General features: G+C 41.8%; 1 protein-coding gene across 1 annotated transcript in view; it reads right to left on the reverse strand.

The window, feature by feature from the left end:
* ANO1 (anoctamin 1) overlaps nt 1–14,411 on the reverse strand; it is a 177,990-nt gene that overhangs the window by 16,744 nt on the left and 146,835 nt on the right. Inside the window, exons 19-25 of the mRNA XM_084852047.1 lie at nt 13,140–13,341; nt 11,193–11,304; nt 9,743–9,800; nt 9,538–9,638; nt 6,376–6,521; nt 3,265–3,417; nt 2,190–2,242 (exon numbers count right to left, since the gene is read on the reverse strand). Coding sequence (XP_084708173.1) covers nt 2,190–2,242; nt 3,265–3,417; nt 6,376–6,521; nt 9,538–9,638; nt 9,743–9,800; nt 11,193–11,304; nt 13,140–13,341 — 825 coding nt within the window. The remainder of the gene's footprint in view (nt 1–2,189; nt 2,243–3,264; nt 3,418–6,375; nt 6,522–9,537; nt 9,639–9,742; nt 9,801–11,192; nt 11,305–13,139; nt 13,342–14,411) is intronic.

A 14,411-nucleotide genomic window follows, 5' to 3' on the forward strand; every position in this document is an offset into this window, starting at 1 on the left:
GCTTTTTATAAATATTATATGCCTAAGGATTTTTACCAGTTTTGTTGAGAGGTTTTATAATAAGCAAGACACATAACACAGGGGGAAAAAAAAGCCTAGGTCAGATGTGTTTTCAACAACTTTCCCCCTTTTAATTGCCACTGTGTTTAAGAAGTGAGCATTAGGCATGGGATAAATATACGGTTATGTCATGCCATTCTATTTAGCAAAGCAGAGAATTGCTCTGTTTTTCTTAAGCTTGTTACTGTCAGGTGGTTGTTGATGGAGAACAATGGTCACTACTGTGCAATTGGTTGTTGCAAATTTCTGGAATGAGACTCACACTCACCTGAAAGGGTGAGGGATGAAATATATTTTGCCTGGTATAGTGACCAAGGCGTTTGTGGTCTGGGGAAATTGTTGTTGATTTGGGTCTAACTGGGGTCTTCAATGCAGTCCCCATGGGCACCTTGGACATTTCCTGTGGCCCCTGCCAAGGCTCTCTGTCCCTCCTTATACTTATACTTATTTTTATTTGTTTTTTACCTTGTGCAGTGCTGGAAAGGAAAGCACTGACTTTTAGTTGCCTCACTGTCTGGAGGCTGGTGCTTTCCTTTGAGCATGCCCAGCCTGCCAGCTAAAACTTCCTTTGAAGGGGAAAAAGGGGACCCCGCTGCTGTGTACTAAGCTTGGGTGCTGGGAGGCAATGTGGAGCAACTTGGGGACAGCTGTGTGATAGGGACAGTAGGGAGAGGGCTGCAGGCTTGGGGGGAGTGACCTGGGGCTGGAGGAGCAGTGGGAAGTGGCCTGGGCATGTTCTGTCTGGTGTATGTGTTTGCATGTGGGGTGTGTGTGTGTGTGTGTGTGTGTGTGAGAGAGAGGGAGAGTGAAAGAATGAGAATGTGAGAGAGCGAGCGAGCTGGTTTTTTTTGTGCGTGTGCATGTTTTGCCTCTGTCTGGTGTGTGTATGTCTAAGCATCACTAGTACAACTTCTGTGAAATAGGTATTTTGTTTGCTTTGTGGGGGGCAAATATGTGGTTTGGTATTTGGGGATGAAACCCATCCTCTGCCTTGAACTCAGTTTCTTGGGCAAGTCACTTATCTTTTGTGACTAGGGAAGTCGCCACGACAGTCATTTTGTTATTAGGCAATCCCTCTATGGCAGCGATTTTGTTGTGATGGCCAGAATAGTTTCTCAACTTTTCAAATGTGCCTACAGGCCCTAAATATTTGGAAACTCCTGGTCTACCACTACTTTCATGTGTGCACGCATCTGTGTTTCTGTAATGCCTGCTCACTATATACATTTGTAAGTATAACTAATATTAATTACAACAACACAATCATGTTGTCTTTTTCAAAGGAACCTGAGCTTGTAAAGCCTGCTCTGAAATTCTTGTGCCTGGGAAAGGGGTGTGTGAGACAATATCTAGAACACTGCATGTTTACTTTGTTCCATGAAAGTAAAATAAGAGTAGGTGACTCAGAGGAACAAAAATGATATTGCCATTGTTAAAGAGAATGTTTCAAGAAATATGGAAGAGCAGGAAAAACATCCTAAGGGAGGAAAAAGGAAAAGGGGGAGGGAGGACGATAAATGGTTCGTATTTGCTCAAAATTCCATTGACTGGGAGGCATCCACTTGACACTCTGCATCAAGAAAAACAAAAACTGGGTTGGGAGGTGTCTGGGAGCATCTCTGATTGTCTTGTAGCAACTTCCTACTTGCCCTAAAGAATTTGACTCATGTGAAAAACCTGTGTGTTCCCTTATTTTCTGTCTGAATGGGAAGGTTATATACCAACAGTGTCAGGAAAACCATTAATTTTACTTTACTGATAAATAATCCTTTGCTTATGAAGGTGTTTAAAAAGTAATTTGCAATAGATGACAACTTATATTTGGGATTTTAAAAATCTAAAATAAACATTTGTTGTAATTATAGTTTTATCGTTCCTTTGTTCCAAGTTGTTCAGAGTGGGGTTTTAGCCTCACAACAACTTTGTGAGATAGATTAACCTGAGAGATAGTGAGCTGCTCAGCTGAGCTTCATAGCTGAGTGAGAATCTGAATCTAGGATTGCTGCATTGCTGCACGCAGTGCTCAAGCCACTGCACCACACTAGCTACTTCCATGTAGCATTTCAAACTAACTGAAAAGAAAATGTGAACTATCGTGATCAATTACCATTTGCAAAGAAATTACTTACATTGATTATCACAGCAAGTTTTCCTACACCTCTGAGGATATTATACCATATTCCTGGGAGAAGACAAGAGGGATGTTGAAGACTTTTAGATGGCTATCATAAGCACTGATGACTATAAATAATATCACAGCTACATTATCACCTATTTCATCCCTATTTATTTATTTCATTTATATCCCACCTTTCTTCTATTATGGAAGGTGGCTACATGTGGTTCCCACGTGGTCTCCCCTCCAAGCCTTGACCAGACCCAGACCTGCTTAACTTCAGCAAGGTAGCTGGCTCATGTGCCTTCAGACCATGCCTGTGACCTTTGTGTTGTAAAGGCTGAAGATAGTGGTTCTTACCTTTAAAGCCTAAACAGCTTGGAACCTGGGTACCCTAAGGATGGCCTTCTACCATATGTACTATCCTGTACATTATATTCTATACCAGAGATCAGTCCCCTGCTGAGTGAAGTTTGGTGGGCACAAGGAACAGGGCCTTTTTAGTTGTGGCACTGATGCTCTGATGGAAACCGCTCCCTAAAGAAGTCTGTATGACCCCCTATGGCACCTGGTGAACATCTGACTCTTTAAGGAGGCCTTCGGGAAAGATAAACCAATATTTTGTCCTGTTTCATGATTTCATTATTATACTACGTAATCATGCTAGTTGAAACTGTATTGGTTATTTGAATCTCTTTGTTAGCTGCTTTGAGTTTCTTTAGTGCAAGGAAAACAGAATAGAAATAATAACCCCTCCTCCCCTGTCACTGAGATCAGGGTGACATCAGTATGGAATAATAGGTTCCATCCAATGGTGGCTTTGCTTTAGCAGAAAGTGCTTCTGCAAATCCTGGCACCCAATTTTCCCCTTACCCATTGCAGCCGCACTGCACCATTCTATTCCAGAGAGACTCCCAACCCTCAAGAACAGGTTTGGTGGTAGTGATGGCGAGTTAAGTAAGTAGGGGGCATTGGTGAAAATCGGATGCCTCAACTTCTGCAAGCAGAAGCACTTTCAGCCAAGGCAAAGCCTCCACTGGAGACAATCCAACATTAACTCATGACTGTGGCATTAGTAGACAATTTACCTATATCCTTTGCTCTAACTGCAACTGGCCTCCTAAGTTCAGTAACAAACTTCTTTGCATCCAGACGTATTTCAATGATGTTGTTCAGCAGTGCAAACAAGGGAGCCAGTGGGAAGGATGCAACAAACAGGGTTACAAACCCAAACTGGATAACTGAAAATGTAAAAAGAAATTGTGTAATTTGTATATTATACTGTTCTGGAACGTATTTTTGGAAACTAGCATCCACAAACAGTCAAAAATAACTACTGAAACCATAACACACACAAATAGTATGCACATTTCTGTAACTAGGTGTTTAGCTCGTGATGTTATCTAGGTTTGCCAGCTGTTTTATGTATGATATAACTTTATGTAATAGGAACTTTGGGGGAGTACAACATGTTTTGTTTCAGTGCAAAAATATTAGAATCATATATTGGATAAGGAAAGGACTTCAGGGCTAGCTGCTTGGCAAAGTTTTTTAAAATAAAAATATGTACTTGAAAATTGCAGCAGCCTCAGGCTGATCAGTATAGGGAAGGGAATGGGGTCTAGGTAGTTACTGAATGAAAATGACCTCTCAAATTGGGGATTTATTTATTTATTTAATCAATTTCTTAGCTGTTTTTCAAGACTATGGTATTTCCAATTAACCTTTCTATCTCCGAAGATGTCCATTTATGCTTGCCTCCATCTCTACCCTCTGTCAAGGCCAAATGCCACACTGACACCTTGCAAATAACTTTTGAATAATATGCAGATTAAATGCCCCCAGATGGTGGAAATGGCTAGCTTTCTGAAAGCATCCAGTTGGCTACCGTCAGACACAAAATGCTGGACTGGGTGGCCTTTTGCTCTGATCCAACACCTACAGTTCTTCGGTTCACATGGATCACCACATATGGAAAATTCCCATGGCAGCAGCAGCTACCACCAGAAGGAGTGGTGTGGTTGTGGGGACTTTCCATATGATAGTGCTGATCCAGGCAGAACAACCTTGCAAACATTGCAAGGGCAGCTGCACTGAGCCCTTGGTGTACGGAAGCATTGTTTGGGGGCAAAGGACAACCCTGCTGTTGTGGCAGTCCAACACTGTACTGAAGTACATGGCTTCATCGTTGTCTGCTATCACCAAAAACGTACAGCATATGGAGCAGTTCTGCAGGGCACCTGTTTTGATTTGGTAAGTCAATATGGGGCACACCCAGACTTGCTATTCATTCCACAATTTAGCCAGTTAGCCGGTGTAGAATTATATACACAGAGAAAAAATGCATAGTTTAAGACAATCCATATCTAGTGGTTCATAGCATGCTGTTTCACCTGGACACATTTTTATAATATAAACTTGAATTTTCAATTGATTAAAGAATTTTTGGTTGATTAATCATTTGCTTTTTAACCAATTAATTAAGTAATTTTATGTAATTGTGCATATTATCAGAAGCTCAAGGAAGGTGGCCCACTGAGATTCTGAAAAACACATGATAACCACAGAGCTAAGGGGGCTAGACGCCTTGGCCCAACGTCTCAGGTGGCCCACTAGCTAGCCCAGTTTCCCAGCTTTCAACCAAAAAAGAAAGAAAAAGCAAGTCTCTAGTCCTTGTAGAACCTGATATATCAGGCAAAATGTTCAGGCACATTCCAATCGTTTTCTGAGAAATGGACAATAATTTTGCCCAATTGTTTTGTGAGAAATGAGCCTGCTATCACTCTTTAGCGTGTTTAGCCAATCAGCAAAGTCGCAGCTATAATAAACATTTGGCCACAGAGATAAATATAGACTGAAGACTTGTCTGTAGAAGGGATTTCCTGATTCATTTTGAACTCCTACTCCCCCTTTTTTGTTTCCCTCATGGAAGAGTGATTACCGCCCATAGAAAACAATGGGGAAATCCAGAATTTTAGTGTAGCTGTGGCTGGGCAGTAGCACATCTAGCCTCAAACAGTGGGTAGTACAAACGACAGGCGTTCGTGTTATTTCTAGCTCAGGTCCCATCTCATGCACACCGGTGGGGCATATGAGAAGCAAGAGGACGTTTTTCAAATTTTGAACATTTAATATGAATTATAAGAGTTGGTGTCAGTCTTCAGGTTCCCTCCCCAGGGTCTCTAAGATAAAATTCCAAGTGCACTATTTGATGCACTATATCTCTCGTCTCTACTGCACATGCATATAAATGAGTTCACACAGTAATGCAATGCGTAGATGGCCCTTTTACATACTAGGGAGGCAATTATGAACATATTTTAAGACTACTATGTTTTTCTGGTACAGAATTATTTACTTCATTTTATTATATTTATGTTTTGCTTATACTCCAGGAACTAAAGATCTCCCCATTTTTACTCTCACAACATTCCTGTGAGATAGGTTAGGCTGAGAGATAGTGACAGGCCAAGAACATCAAGTTAGAAATTTGCTGGTCGTCCTCAGGTAGCAAAATGTCCTGGGCCAGCCTTGGCTGTGTATGTGTGAGTCCTGCTTGGCTGTTGTGTCTGAATCAGGCAGTGAGTCAGCATATGTCTCTTGAGTGTGTGCATGCGCGCGCATGTGTGAGAAAGACAGAGCAAGAGTGCTTCAATATCTGTTTATGTTTTCTGTGTCTGTGTGCTGTATGCTGGGAAAGGGGGAAGGTTATGTTTCTATTTGAGTTCTCTACTATGGGAGAGATATTAATATTTTGCTTCCAGGAAAGCTAGGAAGATTATTTACACTAAAATATGTAGTAAAAAATATCTTTGAATTATTATTGTACACTGTTGACTGTGTGTCTGTGTATGCACAAATGTCATGTGTGAATTCAGTATTGGGGGCAGAATAGGGGGCCCGCTACAGACGGCTAGCCCAGGGGCCCCATCATGGCCTTGATCTGGTCCTGGATATCTTACAGTTCAATTAAAAAAGGAATGACCATTCACTCTTAGAAGGCCATGTTTCTTCTTCATTCACTCTTACTGTAACATATAATATCCAAAATAGGTTATCAATAAACAAGCCCGGCCTCAACTCTCAGCCCATTGACTAAAATTGCCTTCAACCAATTAAAACTGGCCCTGATTTATTAATCAGTGATTAGATGAATTCAAGTTTGGAACCCTAGTTTAAATGCTTAAAGTTTCACTTACTCATTTCCATGTATTCTGGAGTAAGGCCAGCAAAAGGCTCCAGATTATAATCTACTTCATAACGTTGTTTTTTCTTCAAATGCTCCTCGTGGTCCACAGGACGCTGTCGTTTCAGTTTCAAGTATCGTATAAATTTTTTCATTTTTCTAAGAGGAACCAAAAAAAAAAGATAACTCATTTAGATGTCTTGCAAGTTCCGTTACAGCATTTGGAGGCTTGAAAATACCCACTTTTATCACACTTTACTGTAAGAAATTATACGTGTAAAGACAAAAACTGCTTGTGAGTGTATGCAAGCATTTACTGATTATGAGATCCATTATGTTGGACTTGTGTAGAGGATTCAAAATGCGCCTCAGATGTGCACAAGCTTTTTCATGTGTGCCCACCTAGGCATCTGTGTTTAATCTCCCAACCCACAGCTGCAGCAAAGGTTTTTCCTGAAGTTCCTCTGAGCTCCAGGAGTGGCTTGTTTGGGAGGCAAAGTAGAAGAGTAGGACTCAGAAACCCTACTGTGAGATCAGTAGCTCCTTAGATCCCAATCTATATATTTGCAAGATTCCCAAGGAAACCTAAATGGTATGGAACTAATACATTTCCTCACGATATTCCCTAAAGATGGCAAAGACAGGCTTAATAGTGGCCTATTTTGTAAGAACTAGGCCAGGGATGGGGAACTTGGGACCCTTCAGGTGTTGTTGGGGGTCTAACTTTCATCAGCCCTAGCTGGCATGGTCAATGGTCAGGGATAATGGGAGATGTAGTCCAGCAACATCTGGAGGGCTACAGGTTACCCACCCCTGAACTAGGCCTTCATTTATTTTTGTAGTTAAATATACTTTGAGCTTCCTCTTTCGATCCTGTTTAGGTACAAATTTGATTGAATCTGCTCTCAGAATTCTTATTTATTTGTTGTACAGCACTTTGGGAACCATATGATTGAAAAGCAGCATATACATTGAAATAATAATACATATTTATAATATAATAAAGCAAATGCATGTTATTTTAGGGCAGGGTCTCCAACATGGCACCTGCGAGGCCAGGCTAAGATGAAGTTATTTTTCCTCTTTGAAAATGAATGGTGCGATTCCTTCATTCACTTGTATAGGGGGGAAAAAGTCCTTCCTGCTGAAAATATGCTGCAGGGTATGTGTGTGTGTGAAATCCACCCCCCCACCAAAGACCCTTGGAGCAACAGGGTCCTTGGTGGGGTGTGAACTCTGCCACCCTCCAGCCAATTTTTGATGGGGTGGCCCCTTTCCCCCTCCCTATTCAAGCCAATGGACCAATTCATCCGTTAACTTAAATAGGGAGAGGAAAAAAATTTCCCTACCGAAAAATGGCTGGGGGGGGGGGCAAGTCCACCCTCCCAACAAGAACCCTTGGGCATCAGGGTCCTTTGGGCGTGGGGTGACCTTCATCCTGCCTTCAGCCGATTTTCAGCAATGGAACTTTTTCTCATCCCATGCAAATGAATGGAGCAATTGCTCCATTCATTTGCTTGGGGAGGGGGAGAGAAAGAAAGTAGAAAGGAGCCAGAGAGACAGAAAGGGGGCGAGAGAAAACAGGAGCCAAAGAGAGACAGAAGCCCAAGGCCCCATCTAGATGGCACCGCTTTCCCCCTCCACTCTGTCGCAACTGCGCAGCATTTCAGCTTTGAATTAGTTTCTGGTGGTATACACTTGCGATTTACTGCATGCTTCCTTAACAGACTCCGCCGTGCCCTTTTTTTGCCATTATATGCTAATGCGCAGCTGTGCAGTCCTGTGAGTGGGGGGGTGCGACACTTCAGTGGCTGTTTTGTATTTTAGGGGCTCTGCTGTGTCTTTCTGTCCCTCATTAGGTAAAAAATGAGTGTTTTGTGCTCCTTCATTTCCACGCCATGTGTTTGTCAGTTCCCCAGCCTGAGACTCTCGCGATAGTTCGCACTCACGTGAGCGGTACGTGCCTACCCATCACTCCAAAATGGTCGCCAGAGCGATGTTGGTCCTCCCCGAAGACCACCCCTGGCCCTTGGGCACTGAGTCCAAAAGCAACCATTGCGAAGATACGAAGCTGCAAAAATGTGCCAAAGTGTAATTAAATAGATGAAAACTCATCTCTGTGCCTCTGTAACTGCACAGCTGCGACGGGAGTGGGGGAGTAAAGGGGTGTCACAGAGCGACGCAGGCACTACGCACGTCTACAATATGCCCACTCCAAAATGCGAAGTCGGTTTGGGGAAGGGACAGACAGGTCACAACCGCGGGAAACCTGCAGCAAACCAAAAACATCACATCAAAACACCTCCTTGGAAAGCTGCATTTTCCAGGAGAAAACCACAGATGGCTGCAAAGTGGCGACTACATCATCTGTCCTGAGGGACCTTGAGACACAGCCGCCCTGAAGTAAAAGGCTTGTGTAGATGGGGCCCTTCCTTCCAAGGGATGGAAGGAAGGAGGGAAAGAAAGAGGAACCAGAGAAAGAGAGGGGGGCGGGGGAGAAAAGGAAAGAGAGAAAAGAGGCCAATATCCAAGCGGGCCATTGCACAAGTGAGGCCCGATACGAATTCTGTTCTGCAAGTGGTACCCACCACTTATGCAACAGGAATTTCATGTTTCCTCTAGGAACTGAAAACAAGTTAAAATGCTCATTTCTGGAACTGGGCAGGTCAGCAGAACTTGCTCCGGGTCTGCCCCAATCCAGAAATGAGTGTTCCCACTTGTTTGGGGGGTTTCCTAAAGGAAGCTCTAAATTCCTATGGTGCAAGTGGTGGGTGCCACTTGCAGAATGGAATCGGTGGTGGCCCCCACTTGTGGAATGGCCCACTTGGGTACTGCCCAGAGACAGAGACGCGGGCACACAGGGTGCAAATCATGCACACAAACACAGATAAGGGGGGAGGGGCACTCAGATCATTTTTGTGATTGGCTCCCCACCCCTCCTACAGCATCCCATTTGTGGTGCTGCCCAGCATACTTTTTCAAAATGCCAAACATGCCCCAAAAGCTTGGAGACCCCTGTTTTAGGGTATCTGTGGTATAGCCTTATTTTGATCTTTTCTTGAATTCTGTCTTTATGTCAGACAAGAAAAAAACATGGTGTTTTCTCTATCAAGAGTTGATATGCAAACATTTTTGCAGAAGATAGTTAATATGTTTTAATTCCTTTGCTACTTACGGGATGCCAATTTCAAAAAGATTGTTCTGGATCAGCTGTTTGCCCAACATAATAATGCTAAGCTGTATACACAATTCCATTAAGCAACCACCAGGAGCACACTAAAGTACAAAAAACAAATAAATTAGGGGCTGCCGTATAGCTCGAATTTTCATAGGTGTTTTCTAGATTGGAAATAAGCATGCACAAAATAAATTGCAGTTACCTCTTCCATTCGAAAAGAATGAAAAATGTAGACATAATCTCCTGGGCGCCCAACAAATCTAGGACAATTTTGAAACAATGGTTAGAGTTGTGTCCTGCCTATTCTATAGTTTCATACTCTTGCTGGAGTATGATGGTTTCATTCTTTCATACTCTTTCTGGAACTTTTCCCATGCATCCAAAATCTACATGGATACACATTTTACAATCAACTAATAATCTGCCGTCATATAGGAAAGCACAGAAAAGCAAACCTAGGTAATGGGGTTGGAATATTTTCTCCTTTTTCAAAACAAAAGCCATCACCAATATTTCCAATATAAAGAAGTAACTTATCTTTTCAGCTAGCTTTATTGATGTTAAATATTATGGATACAAAGAATCTTGTGGGCATACTCAGGAGATTCCACACGTGTACCTGGGCCTTCCCAGTTTCCCATTCTGATCGCAGGTCTATGTATCAGTGGTCACCTTTTAAGGTTCCAAAACCCTCACGTTGCTTCTTGTGGAAACTTTCCAGGTGGCACTTCTGAAGACAACCTATAGACCAGCCTTCCCCAACTTGATGCCCTCCTGATGTTTCGAATTTCAACTTTCATCAGCCCCAGCCAGCATGGCCCATGCTGGGAGTTGTAGTCCAAAACATCTGGAGGGCACCAGGTTGGAGAGGGCCGCTATAGACACATCTTTGCAAATGTTCCTAATGGAGTCTGAGAACACAAAGCAGTTGCAATGACCATATAATTTTGTACATGTTGTGCTGCATGTATGAGCTACAGGCTCTTAGCAGAATGTGGGTTTTCATGAAAACTTTTCATTGGATTTTTTCCAGGAAGATGTTTCTACACAAATTGGGCTATTCTGCACCAGAAATGTATCACTTTGCATCAGAAAAGTTTTCTGATGCAAACAGAAAAGTTTCCAGTGCTAATTTTCTGATGCTCTAGAGAATGATCTAATTGAGCATGTTTATTTTACTTGCATTTAGTAAACAAAGCTAAAAAATTACTCCATGTTAATGTTTTGTCCCAATACACAAGTATTTGACCTGAAATATTTGCAAGAAAAATGAAAGCACACTTAATGCAATGTAGATGTTATATTATGGTAAAACAAGTATTCATGCTAATTCCTCTATAGGTGATAGTTTACAAAAGTATAAACATAAACTGATATAAGCTATGAAATGTTTTATCTCAGAATCTAGGTGTGTCCCTTCTCAGTTATGACATACACATGCACCCATTTTCACCTGTATTACAAGCCAGTTTTATGCCATTATGCAGGAAAGATATTTCTAACTGAAACATAACTAATACAATATATTGTGTGAATACTCTGCTAACTCCACAGTATAAGTGATAGTTGTCCATGGATAGTCACAATATCTGAACAAAGAGTCAGCTTGAAGTAAGAGCTAAACATTTAAATTCACTTCTTACACAACTCACCGGCCCTTGAAGAAAGCAACATAGAAAATAGGAGTGTAGGCATTGACAAATTTCAAAAGGAAGGCCTTGAAGATAAGACGTTCTTCGAAACTCTTGTCTGTTTTTGGAACCTCTGATATAAAAAACATTAATATAAATGTGATTGAAAGGTGCATTCAAATTACCGCACATTTTAGAGTCTTTAAAGTTTTACAATTTTGGAAGACTTCCCCTGATATGTATACTTTTTTTTTTTAAAAAAAGGGTGTATCTATTTCAAGATGAAAATGGGAGAAAACATGGTTCCTACAAAAATCACAGCAATATATATAAAAAGAGGACAACCATAAAACAAATACAGGTATACAAACCCAATATGCCAATGAAGCTGAAGAATCATTACGACATACAATATGTATGTATGTGTTTCTCAGTGGTTTTTCATATTTCTATATGCCTGTTCTATTTAAAGTCAAACTGTGATTAAATTTAAATCAATTATCACAACCTCACTGATGTGAATAAGCGTTTCTATAAAACCTCCACGCTGATCTCCATGCAATCTCTACGACAGCTGTTTATATATATCTAGAGACCAAACTGTTAAGCTAACGGATCTCTAGATGATAAGATGATATTGGCTGGAAAACAAGGGTAGTCTCTCCATATTATATAGAATATTCAAAAGCCTTCACCGGGCTCCCACGAACGGCTGTGTGGGGCATGATGGTCTCAATACCAGTCCCAGCATAGCAGCATCTGTTAGTGCTACTGCAGCTGTTGCATGGCTATGCTATTCAGGCACACTTCTATAACAGGAGTGTGGCAAGGAATTCATGTACAGGCGGAGAGGTTCTAGATAGCCATCCTTGCAGCTTTTTGGCTTCTACAGACAAAGGTAACTTGGTATAACCATATGTACTATTTTCGGAAGGGCGGGGGGGATACCAGGGTGTCTCTAGCAAAGCTGGCCTATTCTACCCTGAACATAAGAAGAGCCTTGCTGGATCACACCAAGGGTCCATCTAGTCCAGCATGCTGTTCACACAGTGGCCAATCAGCTGCCTGTGGAAAACTCACTAGCAGGACATGAATGCAACAGCACCCTCCCACCCATGTTCCCCAGCAACTGGTGTACATAGGCTCACTGCCTCTGAATGCCTAGAATAGCATGCGCTTTTGCTGCAAAACAATGAAAACTGCTTTTTGAGCTTTAAGACTGGACTACCCTTCTCCGCAGAAGGGTAGTCCCATGAGTGGGCACAATATGCTTGCTTAAATAATCTGTTTACGTACAAGTATACCTTTCCCTGAAGTTGACATTTTCCAAGTAAATGTTGGTCCCTCTTGTTTTTGGCATTCCGCACAATATACTGTAGCAGAGTACATGGACTGATGTTTTGTATGTCTTGGATGTGGATGATGTTGTCTGCACACTGAAGGTGCAACTGGAAAGCCTCTAGCTCCCAGTAAATCCCTACAATACCATGACTAGGGCTGCATGCATTACAGTGGCTATACGTGGACTACATGCATCTGAAATATCAATCTTGTCAGAGCACTATTTCAAAGAACATTCTTATTCTGTTAGATGATACGACAAGAAGCTCGTGCTCAGCACTGTCTGGACAAGTCTATTTTTCAGTTCTTGATTTATATTTCCCATGAAGTAAGCAATGACTAGAAATGAAAATGAATTGTTACCCAACTTTTGAAAAAGCTTTGGTTCTCCAAGATAAAGAGGCTCTTGATTAATCTAAGTACATTTCTCCATTTATAATTGAACCAATGTTAGTTGTTGAAAGATGTTCGTGTAATAATGCCAAGTGATGTTTTTACATTATTGGCCAGAGGTTCGTTGCTATGTAGTTTTGCTTGCATGGCCAAAATTGAATTATTATGCTCTTTGGACAGGTTGTTTAATGAAACCACAGCTTTAAGTCAAGTAACTTGTGGATTTGTACCTACCAATCTGGGTCAGCCATCTGGCTATGCAGCCATATACTTCATCCAAGATTATTATCACCACCAGATTAATAATCACTGCAGTTGCAGTGACAGTTACTCTAACATTAGATCGGCCACCTGGAGAGGAATTGATGGCTAAAGCTGCTGCAGTGGAGATTCGGTATATGATAACCCCAAAAACAATAGCAAATGTCAGTCCAATCTGGAAACAAAAAGAATGTAACTTGTTATAGAAAGATTCACACATCAATAATTTTTTAAAGGGTGGCCAGATCTAGATTGTAAGGAACTACATTCTAGCAAGATATGGCAGTAGAATGATTCACTCCCTATCAAAAAAACAATATGGAGCAGTGGCTACATACAATCCCCATGTGTAGGCACCAATTCATGCACATTTATTTATTATGTATTTGATTTATAGCCCACCTTTTCACCAATGAAATGGCCCTCAAGGCAACAAATACGAACACAATTTTTAACTAAAAACCAAGTTAAAATAATCATAAACAAATATATTAAAAAAACAATTAAAATACAATTAAAATACAAAGCAGAACAGAAACAGCACCCAACCCAACAGACAAGCTTCTACGCCAAAGGCCTGCTTTAATAAAAACATATTTGCCTGCCAATGGAAGGACAACAGAGGGAGAGCCAACCTAGTCTCCATTAGGAGGAGTTCCAAAGTCTGGGAGCAGCCACTAACCAGGTTCAGACGATCGCAGGGGTGAAAAAATCCATCGTAAGCTCTTCCCCCCGCCCCTGTGCGCACTGCACGTGAGACCACAATTTGCATAATTACCCACACTGCAGTGCGCATTGCTGTGTCATCTAAATCTGGCATGCAGCGCAGGGGTGTACGTGGCTTCTTACCCACCCCGCAATCCATGGCTTCCAGTAAGGGTTGTGGGGTGGATGAGAAGCCACCCCTGCCATGCCATGAGCCGAGTTCATATGACATGGCAACCCATGCTTCATTGCAGGTAATTATGCAAATTGTGATCACACACGCACTGGGGCAGAACTCACAAAGGGTCCCTTTGCCCCTGCGTTTGTCCAAATGTGACCAGTAAGAAGGCCCTCTCTTGTGTCCCCACCAAATATGCCTCTGATGGTGGCAGTACCAAAAGAAAGGCCTCTCCGTGAAGATCTTAAAACCTGGGCAGATTTGTATGGCAAAAGGCGGTCTTTCAGGTAGCCTGGTTCCAAGCCATATAGGGCTTTATAGGTCATAACCAGTACTCTGAATTAGGCTGAAAAACAAGCCGG

This window comes from Heloderma suspectum, chromosome 1 (assembly GCF_057233095.1).
Source record: "Heloderma suspectum isolate Gila_16-S chromosome 1, 16-S_ref, whole genome shotgun sequence".
Taxonomy (NCBI): Eukaryota; Metazoa; Chordata; class Lepidosauria; order Squamata; family Helodermatidae; genus Heloderma; species Heloderma suspectum.